The 13,546-nt window shown below is 40.9% G+C and overlaps 1 protein-coding gene across 7 annotated transcripts in view; it reads right to left on the bottom strand.

Annotated features, from left to right (window-relative positions):
• Nucleotides 1–13,546, bottom strand: part of Cyb5r4 (cytochrome b5 reductase 4) — a 68,330-nt gene that overhangs the window by 48,868 nt on the left and 5,916 nt on the right. For all 7 annotated transcript variants that reach the window (NM_133427.3, XM_087560269.1, XM_087560268.1 and 4 more), the window contains 1 exon segment: nt 1,316–1,416. In NM_133427.3, coding sequence (NP_596918.3) covers nt 1,316–1,416 — 101 coding nt within the window.

Raw genomic sequence — 13,546 nt, 5'->3', positions numbered from 1 at the left:
TTGTTTATTTCCACAGTAAGTAATAGTCACAAACAACAGACTTTGCTGATTCATCAAAGTCGTGGGCTACAGCAATGTGTTAAGCACAGCATCGCCTTCCTCGCACACAACCCATAGAAAGCTGGTGCTGAGGAACATAAACTATGAGGTTTTAGTTTTAAATTGAGAAACCTTCTGATGAGTAGGCACATTCAACCTGAGCACACAGGGAGATCCAAGAGAATCTACACTAGACAAGTGACTTGGTTTACATTGCTAAAAATGAACAAACAGCAAAAGGAGCATGTCTTAAAGAAGCAAGAAGACTCTACCAAGAGAAGGCTAATGCAACCAATGAGCCAATGGGACTTTGCATCAGAGCAAACATGTTGCACTATTAAAGCAGATGTACCTAAGTATTTTTAAACATAAAACAAACTACATTTCTGACAACTTGATCAAAAAATAACCACCTATAATCTCAGAAATAAAGAAAAGTATTAAGAAAAAAAAAACCCAGCATAACAGAAAACAGGAGAAGCAGAAATCAAATTACATTTGATCAAAACAACCATAAAATACCCCAATGTGATTCAGGTATCTTAAATAGTAAAAACCTAGTATTATATAACACAGTTAGTTATCATTAAAATACAAAATGAAATATGAAGCAAAGGCAAATTACTAAACTTCTAATGACTATGATGTCAGAATAACTATTAACAAAATTGATAGTAATTAACACATTCTGTGGAACTTTTAAATAGCAAGGGAACTAATATTTGATTGTAAATTTGGAGGAAAGGATACTGATGTAAATGACTTTTGAAATGCATGTAGATTCTCTCCTATTAATTTAGGAAAATTAAGTTTCCCATCATTAATCAACATTATCTAACTTTCTCCAAGATGTATGGGGAACACATAGTAACAGATTGGATGTACAACTATCTCCCTATGAAGAAAATAAGAATGCTGCATGCTAACTAAAAAAATTTAATTAAATTAAAAATCTACAGTAATTTGTAACAGCAGATCCACCTGTCTTTTCTCCCATTGATGATGTTTTCTATAAACCAATTATCATCATTACTAAAAGAAATCAAGGTGAGTGCAAGTCTTGCCAGTGGTGGAGATAAAGTTCACACCAGGTACTTGAAACCGTCTCTAGAATTTTAATAAAGTGATTTGTGAAATCTCATGAACAGCTGCCACCTGTGAACACCTGCCTACATTTCAGAGTTCAAGCCCACCTATCTAAAATGAATGCAAGCATTTTCTTCCTAGTTTGAGTGTATCCATGCACACAACGTCCTGATTATCTGAAGCAACTCACCTCATTAAAAAGATCCGTTCCATCTGCTCCTGCGGCTCTCATAAGCTCATCCTCCCCACCAGGATGATACTCCATATATGGGCTGACATTGTAAACAAACCCTGCATCAAAGCAAGGAGAAATCATGTCAAATGAGCTTCTTACAAATGGTAAAGCCTATAAATATACGTTCTAATAACTCTCTCCCAACATTTCATTTAGGAATTCATTTTTTTCCAAAGTAGTAAGAACTGTAAAGTCTAAAATTCCACTGATCTTATGAGCTAGCTAATTAACCTATGTCATGCTTCTCTTAAATAACATGGGACTTGTTGGTTAAGGCAAGAAAGTTTAATACTTATATCAATACCTGCAACTAGAAAAGCAACACTGGCATCAGCTCCTTTTCCTACTTCCCACAGAGCTATGTGAAGGGGGGGGCCAATGAGACCTGCACACTTCTATTCCCCCAGGAGAGGAAACTGGATTAAGAAACTCAAGTACTGTACCCCATTTTTAATAGGGTTATTTGATTCTCTGGAGTCTAACTTATTGAGTTCTTTGTATACAGTGGATATTAGCTCTCTATCAGATGTAGGATTGGTAAAGATCTTTTCCCAATCTGTTGGTTGCCATTTGGTCCTAATGACAGTGTCCTTTGCCTTACAGAAGCTTTGCAATTTTATGAAGTCCCATTTGTCGATTCTTGATCTTAGAGCATAAGCCACTGGTATTCTGTTCAGGAAATTTTCCCCAGTGCCCCCATGTTCGAGGCTTTAACCACTTTTTCTTCTGTTAGTTTGAGTGTATCTGGTTTGATGTGGAGGTCCTTGTCCACTTGGACTTGAGGTTTGTACAGGATGATAAGAATGGATCAATTTCCATTCTTCTACATGCTGACCTCTAGTTGAACCAACACATTTGTTGAAAATGCTATCTTTTTTCCACTGAATGTTTTTAGCTCCTTTGTCAAAGATCAAGTGACCATAGTTGTATGGGTTCATTTCTGGGTCTTTGAGTCTATTCCATTGATCTACCTGCCTGTCTCTGTACCAATACCATACAGTTTTTATCACAATTGCTCTGTAATACAGCTTGAGGTCAGGGATTGGGATTCCCCCAGAATTTCTTTTATTGTCGAGGTTACTTTTTGCTATCCTGGGTTTTTCGTTATTCCAAATGAATTTGCAAATTGCTCTTTCTAAGTCTATGAAACATTGAGTAGGAATTTTGATGGGGATTGCATTGAATCTGTACATTACTTTTGGCCAGATGGCCATCTTTCCTATATTAATCTTGCCAATCCATAAGCATGGAAGATCTTTCCATCTTCTGGAGTCTTCTTCAATTTCTTTCTTCAGAGACTTGAAGTTCTTATCATACAGATCTTGCTTGGTTAGAGTCACAAATAGTATTATTTGTTACTATTGTGAAAGGTATTATTTCTCTATGTTCTTTCTCAGCCTGTTTATTTTTTGAGTAGAGGAAGGCTACTGATTTGAGTTGATTTTATACTCATCCACTTGCTGAAGTTGTTTACCAGGCTTAGTAGTTCTCTGGTGGAACTTTTGGAGTCACTTAAGTACACTATCACATCATCTGCAAATAATGATACTGTGAGTTCTTCCTTTCCAATTTGTATCCCTTAGACCTTCTTTTGTTGTCTGATTGCTCTGGCTAGAACTTCAAGTACTATATTGAATAGGTAGGGAGAGAGTGGGCAGCCTTGTCTAGTCCCTGATTTTAGTGGGATTGCTTCAAGCAACAATTCTCAACTGAGGAATATAGAATGGCTGAGAAGTACCTAAAGAAATGTCCAACATCCCTAGTTATCAGAATAATGCAAATCAAAACAATCCTGAGATTCTACCTCACACCAGTCAGAATGACTAAGATCAAAAACTCAGGTGACAACAGATAGTGGTGAGGATGTGGAGAAAGAAGAACACTCCTCCACTGCTGGTGGGATTGCAAGCTAGTACAACCCAGAAATCAGTCTGAGGAAATCAGTCTGGAGGTTCCTCAGAAAATTGAACATAGTACTACTTGAGGACCCAGCTGTACCACTCCTGGGCATATACTCAAAGGATGCTCCAACATATAACAAGGACACGTACTCCACTATGTTCACAGCAGCCTTGTTTATAATAGCCAGAAGCTGGAAAGAACCCAGATGTCCCTCAACAGAGGAATGGATACAGAAAATATAGTATATCTACACAATGGAATACTACTCAGCTATTAAAAATGACTTCATGAAATTCATAGGCAAATGGATGGAACTAGAAAATATCATCCTGAGTGAGGTAACCCAATTACAGAAAAGCACACATGGTATGCAGTCACTGATAAGTAGGTATTAGCCCAAAAGCTCGAATTACCCAAGACACAATCCACAGACCCATGAAGCTCAAGAAGGATGACCAAAGTATGGATGCTTCATTCCTTCTTAGAAGGAAGAACAAAAATAATAAAAGGAGGAAATATGGAGACAACGTTTGGAGCAGAGACTGAAGGAAAGGCCATCCAGAGACTGCCCCACCTGGGGATCTAGCCCATACACATAAGGCCACCAAACCCAGACAATATTGCTAATGCCAAGAAGTGCATGCTGACAGGAGCCTGATATAGCTGTCTCCTGAGAGGCTCTGTCAGAGCATGACAAATACAGAGGCAAATGCTAGCAGCCAACCATTGAACTGAGAACAGGGTTTCCATTGGAGGAGTTACAGAAAGGATTGTAGGAGCTGAAGGGGTCTGCAATCCCATAAGAACAACAATACCAACCAACCAGAGTTCCCAGGGACTAAACCACCATCCAAAGAGTACACATGGACAGACCCATGGCTCCAGCTGCATATGTAGCAAAGGATAGCCTTGTTGGGCACCAATGGGAGGAGAAGCCTTTGGTCCTGCCAAGGCTTGACCACCCCCCCCAACCCCCCACAGTGTAGGGGAATGTGAGGTTGGGCGGGAAGAGGGAATGGTTGTGGAGGGGGAACACCCTTATAGAAGAAGGGGAGGGGAATGGGTTAGGGGTTTTATGGTTAGGAAACCAGGACAGGGGATAACATTTGAAATGTAAATTTAAAAAACATCTAATTATAAAAAAAGAAAGAAAGAGAGAAACTCAGGTCTGTCCCAAAGGCCAGTGAAAGTCCCAGCTCTCTGCTTCGGAGAGTCATGCTCTTTATTAAGCTGACCCAGGAGTAAACTTATTGTTGAGAACAGTGTCTCTGCTCATAAAACATAAAGAAATACAAAAGACCACACGACTTGCCTTCCAACATGAAGAAATTTATATAATAAAATATATACATATATGTGAATGAATGTGTGCGCACATGAACACGCATAAAGACGAGAAATAAATCTCATTCCACTGCAGCCTATTACCCTGATAAAAAATCTTCTGAAAAAGATGAATTCCTTCTTCCTGCGTCAGATTTCCAGTAAGTAAGCAAGGATGAGCACCCAGGCAGGCTCTGTAGAAGGCCCGCCTCATCTCTGCACTTACACAAGGAATAGAGGTTTCCAGAACTTCATTGTTTGGGCTTCCCCAGACATTTATTTAATCTGTTCATGCAATCAACTACATTTTATCTTTTAAAAAGAAGACCAAGGACAAAAGCAGGAAGCACTGGCTGGAGGCTTCCTTCATCAATTCACACTTTCTGTGAAAACAACTCAAAGGTGTGTCCAGCATTGACTTTTATTGTTGTTTTGTTGTTTTTTAATATGTAAACTGATTCCTCATTTAGGAAGACTTTCAAACCTTTAACCCCAAATAACCTAAAATGTTCATTTGCTGTACTAATCTTGGAGGGAAGAGAAGGCTGTCACTCATTATGAAGAAAACCAGTTGATTCCCTTTGATATAGAGACTTATACCCAACCTGTCTTGAGTTCTTTAGAAAAGCATTTCCTAACAAAAACAAAACAAAACAGAACAAAAGCCCTTGGCTGTGACGTGAGAAATCAGCAGCAGATCTGGACCTCACTGCCCAGTACACAGAATTAAATGCTATTTGTGGACAGCCAAAGTCTCTTTCCCTGTTGCTGTGATAAAATATCCTGACAAAGGCAACTCAAGACAAACAGTTTGATTTGGCTCACAATTCCAAGTTACAGCTCATCACTGCTGGAAGTCAAGGAAGCAGGAACCTGATGCAACTGGTCAAATCACAACACAGTCGAGAACAGAGAGCAATGAGTTAATGCATGGACATACATGTGTGCTCAGTTGCTCTCTGCTGTAATTCAGTTCAGAGCTCAGTCCATGAAATGACATTTCCCACATTCAGGACAGTTGTTCTCAACTCAAGTAACCCAATTAAGACACACACACACACACACACACACACACACACACACACACACACACCCCTAATCAAGACAATTCATCATTGAGACTCCCTTCCCAGGAATTCTATATTGGGTCAACAATCAAAACCATCAAGAGTCTGGAAAGATGACTTATCAGTTAAGAGCCCACAGTGCTCTTGCAGGGGACCCAGGTTCAGAGAAGCAAACCATCCTTAACACTGCCCAGGTAACCAAGAACCGAGACTAGATAGGCCATGGATCTAGCAGAAAACCAAATACTATTGTTCTGCTAAGGGAACACAGCAATAAAGTGAGTCCTAATGACATTCTGTTATACTCACAATCTTGTTCAACCATCATCAGAGAAGCTTTCTCCTGCAGGAGAAATAAACTCACAAATAGACCCACAACTAGACAATGTGCAGAGAATAATAGGTCTTGGGACACTTGGCCTCAAATGGGATGTCTCCATCAAATCCCTCCTCTCACGGCTACGGAACACAGAAGAAAAGGAGGCAAAATGATTGATATAAGAGCCAGTGGGGTGGAAGACACCAAGGAAAAAGGCCTTCTAGACACAACAGCACTGACACACATGTGAACTCACAGAGATGGTGACAGTACCCACAGGACCTGCATAGGACTAAGCTAAATGGGGTCTCAATGCTGAAAAAGAAGTTAACACTAAACCCTCCACCCCTAATCCTCAGGCTACTTCCAATTGACAACTGCTCACAAAGAAAAAATTCGTTTTCTCCAATAGCAACTCAGTGGGTTTACAGACCATGCTTATGGGCAAGCCCATGGTCAGCAGCAGACAGCCAATAAAAAATGAACTCAATAGTATTTTTGGAGTTTTGTCTGGGCATGTTTTTAAACTTTACAATATTTTGCTTATATATTATGGTTTACAATGTGTTTATGTGGGAATGTGGGGATGTGTGTGTCTCGGGGTTTGTAAGTGTTTCTTAATGCTTTCCTTTGGCTTCTCTCTCTCTCTCTCTCTCTCTCTCTCTCTCTCTCTCTCTCTCTCTCTCTGTGTGTGTGTGTGTGTGTGTGTGTGTGTTTTGTCCTATTCTGCTTTTATTTTATCTTTCACTACACTAAAATTATTATTACTATGATGATGAAGTTAGATGCCTATCTGCATTCTAATGAGAGAAAGAAAGAGTGTGCATTTAGGTGGGTGGGGAAATAGGGAGAGTCTGAGAGAAGTTAGGGAAGGAAGGATTAATATATTACATGGAAAACAATATTTTCAATTAAAAAGAGATAAACTAAAATCAGGAGGCATAATTCTTTAAAAGGAAGAAGCTCTTTCGATTCTGTCAAGAATCGGGAACCTTCGAAAGAGGGCGCTGTCTACATAATGGGAGTCATAATTTAACAGCACACTGAAACATCCTCTCAGTAGCATTCCCCTTTTCTCCACGGACACAAGAAACCGTTCTGTCTGGATAGGTTTACTTATTCTAAACATTTCATATAAATGCAATCATACAAAACACAGTCTTTTGCAGCCCTAAGGATGTTCTGGTTTTATGGCTAGGTAATATGCCATGTGGATAAGTTCATTCACTCTTCACTATATGGGCTTTTATGTTGTGTTCTTATGTATGAGTTGTATGGACACACGTGATTTCACTAATCATTGGTATACACATCTAGGAGGAAATATAATAAACAGTCAGATGGTGTTGTCCCTTAAAGATCTGTGTTGATGTTTGGATACTAGCCATGGTGCTACTGACATTTTAGGTGCTCTTCCAGTTGGCTGGGCCTAGGGGAGGAACTAGCTCATTAAGGAAGATCTAGCCTCTCCTGTCGGTCTTTCTAGCTCTTGGCCATGAGCCTAGCAGTTTCCTCTGCCATGTATTCTCACCATCATGTAACACCTTGTCACTGGCACCAAAGCCTTGCAGCCAGATGACCATGGACTGACAACTTTGAAAGCATTAGCCAAATAAAACCTTTGTAAAAGTTGTTTATTTGGGGTTTTTTGTTCATGAAAGAAGTTATTCATTCGCAGTTTTCTAGGCTTGGTGATTTGAAGAATAGGAGAACTTCAAGACCCAAAAGTCTGGCAGCACTCACATAATTAAAAGGAAACATATTAACAATTGAATTTTGGTTTTCATATTCAAATAAATTATATTCATCAATATTTACTGTCTATCATATGTACCAACAATTATGCCAGTTTTCCCCTCTCAATGGTAATTTTGAATATCCTAATTGTTGAAAGCTTGTTTTTTAGTTATATCTTGCTCTAGAGACAAGAAAAGCCTTTACCAACCTGCAGGACCTGAATCAGGCCACCCCAGCTAAAGATGACTAGATTCAGACCTGCAGTACACTCCATTGTAATCTCAAGCCCAGATCTATGTGACGGTGCCTCCAGACAGTCCCATCTGAGATGGTGACCATGGGCTGGTGCTGAAGACCTATGTCTGTCTGTCTATCTCCCAGGTGAAGGTACCACAGTACCTCCAGCAAGGTAACTAACTACGTATGAGAACCACCATGGCTCACCACCAGAATTAAGGGGATCCCCACGCTTTGGGCCACATGTTCACTGACTGAGAAGTTTTCATTTCTTTTTTATTCTCTTCTGTAAGTTACAGAGTCTCTCAGTAGAGCCCAAGGACGCCAGAGGAAGCTCACGAAAGACACTTCTGGTGGTGCGAAGTAAAAATTTTTTCCAATAAAACTAAAATGCTATGTTTGTTTAAAATTCTTGTTCTTTCATATATGTGGGTTTTTTTCTAGAAGCTACATGGACATGCGATATGAGACTAGAGACAGTAACACAGCAATACACATGAGCTGTCATCTATTTATCTATTTATCTATTTATCAAAATCAAAAATTATGTACTCCTGTATTTTTCCATTTAGAAAGTTATTTTCATAAACATAGGTACTATGTACAACATATAGCAGTTTTATTAAATTGTAGAGGGCCGCAATACGTTCACCACCACTAGATGGCGCTGTCTTCCACTGCGCCCCACGTGGTAGGTCAGGATAGACTCCGCCATTGCAAGATGGCGCCAGCCTTCGCCGCGCCAGCCGGCCCCCCTTTCAGGAAGTTAACTGTGCGCATGTGCAAGAGTGCCTTCGTGCCAGGTCTTTGCCCACTCCGGGGCGTGCCCTATGAGATCATGGGTAACAACCAATCAGGTGTGGGTGCGCCACACTAGGGTTTTATAAGCGCGCCATGTTGGCGCGGCGTGGCTTTTCCTCATCTAAGATTATAATAAAGTGGTCACAGTAAGGATTTCTAATGTCCGCGTGCTCCTTGCCGGCGAAAAGTCGCGCGCGGGACATTTGGTGCCGAGAATCCGGGACACAGAAAGCTACAACATCGCCGGTGCCAAGAGGAAGCCTCCGTTTCACGGAAGAAATCCAGAAGCTGTGGAATGCAGGTAAAAAACTCTGAGAGACAATGTTTAGCCCTGATCTGCTCCAGCTCAGTCCCCTGCCGGACGCGGCAGGTGCCGCTATGGTTGCTCTGGCAACCCTCGAGTTGTTTCTATTGACCTTTGAGTTTCTAGCTACCGCCAAACGGCGTCAGAGGTCGCGTGGGAACTGCCCAGCTATAACAGCAAAGCGGAGAGTGTTGGGGGAAGGGCGAGACAACAAAGAGTCAGAAACAGAGCATAGTGAAAAGTTGCAACGAACTGATCGATCTCAAGCACCAGACCCTTCCAATTTGGAAGTGCAAGATTGGGGAAAAAAACGCCCCGGGTGAGAAGGGAGGAGGTAAAAGGAACACAGTATTTTGGGAGAAAAACTTTGTCTTAGTGCTTATGAAAGGTGTAATTAAGCTCCCGCGCCGGCTCTGGGGACGCCGAGGCGTCCGGGCGCTGACGCGACAGCTTTACAGAGTCATACTGATCAGATTTGATAGAGGCAGACCGCCTGAAAATTTATTCAGGAGAATCAAACAAAAGGACATCTCAGTGCCTGTGCACAGCCTGATAGAGTTAATATAATTGGGTTGTGAGTAAAAATACTCAGGGCTGTGTTTTACTTCCATACCATTGGCGAATGTCGATCGCACTGCTCAGATAATATCTCTCAGTATCTTACAGAAATTGGGTTTCAACACGTTGGTGGACTAGTCCAGGAATTGAGACAATCCATCGCCCATATCAGCTCCACTCGAGTGGATAGTCGCCGTGAACACCATCTGGCTTTTTCCCCTCTTTGTCTATTGTTTGTCTCTGGTGCACCAGGATGTCCCCATGTCTGTCAGTGTATGTCTGTGGTTTTTGTTTCTCGTTGTCTAAAAGTTTTATGTTTCATGTTCAAAAGAAAAAATGGTAAAAACTTTATCTGCCGGTCGTGCACACCTTGACTTGGTTTTAACTCGTTTCAAAAAGGAACAAATGAATAATTGTGCATCCAAATGTAAGAATTGACAGTCAAACTTTGTAACATAATAGATAGACCTGGGGTGCCTCGGAGACTAGATTGTTTGTTGGAGGTTGAGTTTTGCTTTCCAAAGTTGTGGCTTGCCCTGAAGTTATCTGTATTCTAATGCTAATTTCCACTGCCCAGAGAACAGCTGCCTAGTCTCGTACTCAGAACTCAGGTGACCTCGTGGCTGTGTTCTGGTGTTACAAAGAGAACTTAAAGATTGTGATTTAGGATTGCCAGTGTTACATTGACTAACTCAAACTTATTTTTAATTAAGGAAAAATCAAACAGGTAGAGATTGTTACAGGATTTATAAGGATTGATGAGGTTTTAGAACTTGTGAGAGCATTACAGCCAGTTTCCTTACTCCAACTGCCATTTCAAGACAGATTTAGAGGATTGATTTTATACAATTTGTTTTCATCATAACAATTGTGAGTTTTCATTTCGTGAGCTTACTTATAGTTTTAGAGAGCCCATAAAGTGATATCATTAAGAATGGCTAACAGCCTTATATTATATAATTTTGTTGCTTCTTCAGTGTAAGAAGTTAGAACTTAAATCTTTCAATGTATATGGAAAATTTTTACTACAAACTTTGCTCTCAAAATGAGCTTTAATATTTGGGGAGTAGCTGTTACACTACTCCAGATAAGAATATTTGAAGCTAATTTTAAGCTTCTAAAGATATGTTAATTGGCTAAGTACGGGCTAAGTACCTCACCTTACCAGAGGACTTAGGTCTTTGTTATGCACATTGGAGATAAAGCTTCAGCTGTGTTAGTACAGAGTTGTGGACTGGAGTCATGGAAGTATTTTAAATAGAAACCTGGTAAAACATATCTTATTCCAAACAACAGTTAATTGGTTACTACTAAATACTGATATTTGGCCTATTACATATACAAATTTTTCAGACAAAATTGATAATTTTACTCTTTACATGCTTTTGTACTTCCTGTATATTTGTACACACAACCCATAGGAAATGCGCTTACTGTATTTATAGGTGGTTCATCTAATGAAAAGGCTACAGGTATGATTGGATCACTTGTTTATTCTCTTGAGTTTCTATTGCTTCAACACAGATTATTAAATTCCGTAGTTTAGCCACTGTTTTTAAATCAAGCTTTCAATTCATATACTGATAGCCAATGTGTGGCTTGTGGTTTACAATTGATTTCAATTACTTAATGCTTTATTAGAGACAAGTTTTCTACATGAAATTAGTGAGTGATTTCAGTATAAATGTCTGACAACTCACTGTCCCTTCAGTGCTCTGGCTCAGACAACTAAACAAAACCATAGACCCAGCTCTTTAAAAATGGTAATAGAGTTGATAACACACCCTCACGAAAAGAGGAAGACTCCATTTGTTTACTTTCAACTCCCAGCCTCACCCTGCCAGCTCAGAGATTTCTAGTAAGACTGAATCTGGACAATATTTACAAGATTTGACATTTCTAATTAATGCTTATGTTTAGGTAAATAAAGTTTGTGAGGTGCTAGAGAAATGGCTTAGTGGTTAAGAGCACTAAATACTGTTCCTTTATAGGACATTTAAAAACTCAAACTGGATTGCCTGGGCTCCTTAACAAGGGAGGACAAGATACCAGACAGATTATAGGCCTTACATAAGAACAATTAGTGGAAAAAAAAATCTCATTCTTTATATATTCAATACAATTATGCTAGAGACAATAATTTGGTATACAAGTCAATTTATAAATACAAGTGCTCAGTGTCCTCAACTTAATCCTTGAGGACTTACCTTAATAAATAATATCTTTACTATATCTTAATAAATAAAAAGGGGGAGTTATCCCTGTATGCTAAATAATACTCCTTTTATTTCAATTTTAAAATTTTGGATGCCAAAGTTTATGGCACCCTACAACTAGGCATACTTCTGCCTAGGTGAAATAGAGAGATCCACTTATTGACATGTTCCTGTCCAGATATTTTATATGGGGAAGAGGGAATGTTTGTGTTTTTTCTACAGGATGCTACAAGAGTGTGCCAGCTGCCTGAGTGGTTGCTGAGACTTGCTGATCCTGGTTATTCAGCTCTCCTGGTTCGGGTCCCTGGAGTCATCCCTCTGCCCTGAGAGGAAGATAGAAGATTCCCCTTCATCCTTTGTCATCACAGAGATTTTGCCGTTGCTGCAGTCAGTGTTACCGCTGCGTGTGTTCCCGTCCCACTGTGGCCTACGATCAGACTCTGTACACTGCTGCTTCCTGGAGAAGACTGGACTCCAGCTGTTACCCCTGTCCTTTCATTTCCCTGGTGACTCTTGCTGCCTTAACTGGTAACTGGTGTTGTCATTTTACAGACTGTAGCTTCACAGAAAGCTACCTGTGTAAAGCTACAGTGACTGGAGAACTCTGTCCTGGTTATACAGATCTCAGAAATGGTTCCATTGCCTGCTGGTTGTTCCAGAGAAGAATGACTGATCCTGAACTGTCCTGGAAAAGACCTTGATACTTTCGCTGCTATTGTAGCAGCCATTACTGCTGCAGACATTGTGTCTGCAGTGTCTGGAGTTATCCTCCCCCAATCTATTGTTAGACAAGTACAGTGGGTGAACTTTCTGGAGTAGTTACTAACAATTGGGAATTCAAAATTTTATTATAAGAGCGGCTTGACCACAGTCCTTGGTGGTAACAGCTGAGGAGGACCATATGAGGTGCTCACTACTTATCGGGAGTGGCTCTGTTTGATGCAGCCCTATGCTGTGGATCAGTATTCATACCATGGTTGGTTTACAAACTCAGATCTCAACAGTAACGTGATAAGGCCGTTATCACTCAAGCACTTGTGGCCATTGTACAAAGGGCCTCACCTGGAATTTGGTTATCTTGTTCAGGATTTACTCTGTATCTGAGTTCCCTGCTCCTGCACCCCATGGATCTGTGGGTCCATTGCACTGGGAGGAGAGGGATACTCTCTGTATCTGAGTTCTCTGCTCCTGCACCCCATGGATCTGTGGATCCATTGCACTGGGATTGAGAGAGACTCAGCATTCCTTTGATCAGCCCTTGCACATCGCTGAGGTTTCCTCATTGCACGCGATAGGGTGATCATTTCTGCTATAAAATTATATAAATTATAAGGGTGAGATGTAGAGGGCCGCAATACGTTCGCCACCACTAGATGGCGCTGTCTTCCACTGCGCCCCACGTGGTAGGTCAGGATAGACTCCGCCATTACAAGATGGCGCCAACCTTCGCCGCGCCAGCTGGCCCCCCTTTCAGGTAGTTAACTGTGCGCATGTGCAAGAGTGCCTTCGTGCCAGGTCTTTGCCCGCTCCGGGGCATGCCTTATGAGATCATGGGTAACAACCAATCAGGTGTGGGTGCGCTGCACGAGGGTTTTATAAGCGCCCCATGTTGGCGCGGCGTGGCCTTTCCTCTTCTAAAATTAATAAAGTGGTCACAGTAAGGATTTCTAATGTCCGCGTGCTCCTTGCCGGCGAAAAGTCGCGCGCGGGACATTAAATTAA

The sequence above is a fragment of the Rattus norvegicus genome, chromosome 8 (genome assembly GCF_021556685.1).
Source record: "Rattus norvegicus strain SHRSP/BbbUtx chromosome 8, alternate assembly SHRSP_T2T, whole genome shotgun sequence".
In the NCBI taxonomy this organism is placed as follows: domain Eukaryota; kingdom Metazoa; phylum Chordata; class Mammalia; order Rodentia; family Muridae; genus Rattus; species Rattus norvegicus.
Note: the sequence above shows the minus strand (reverse complement) of the source record. Positions and strands in the feature narration are given on the sequence as shown.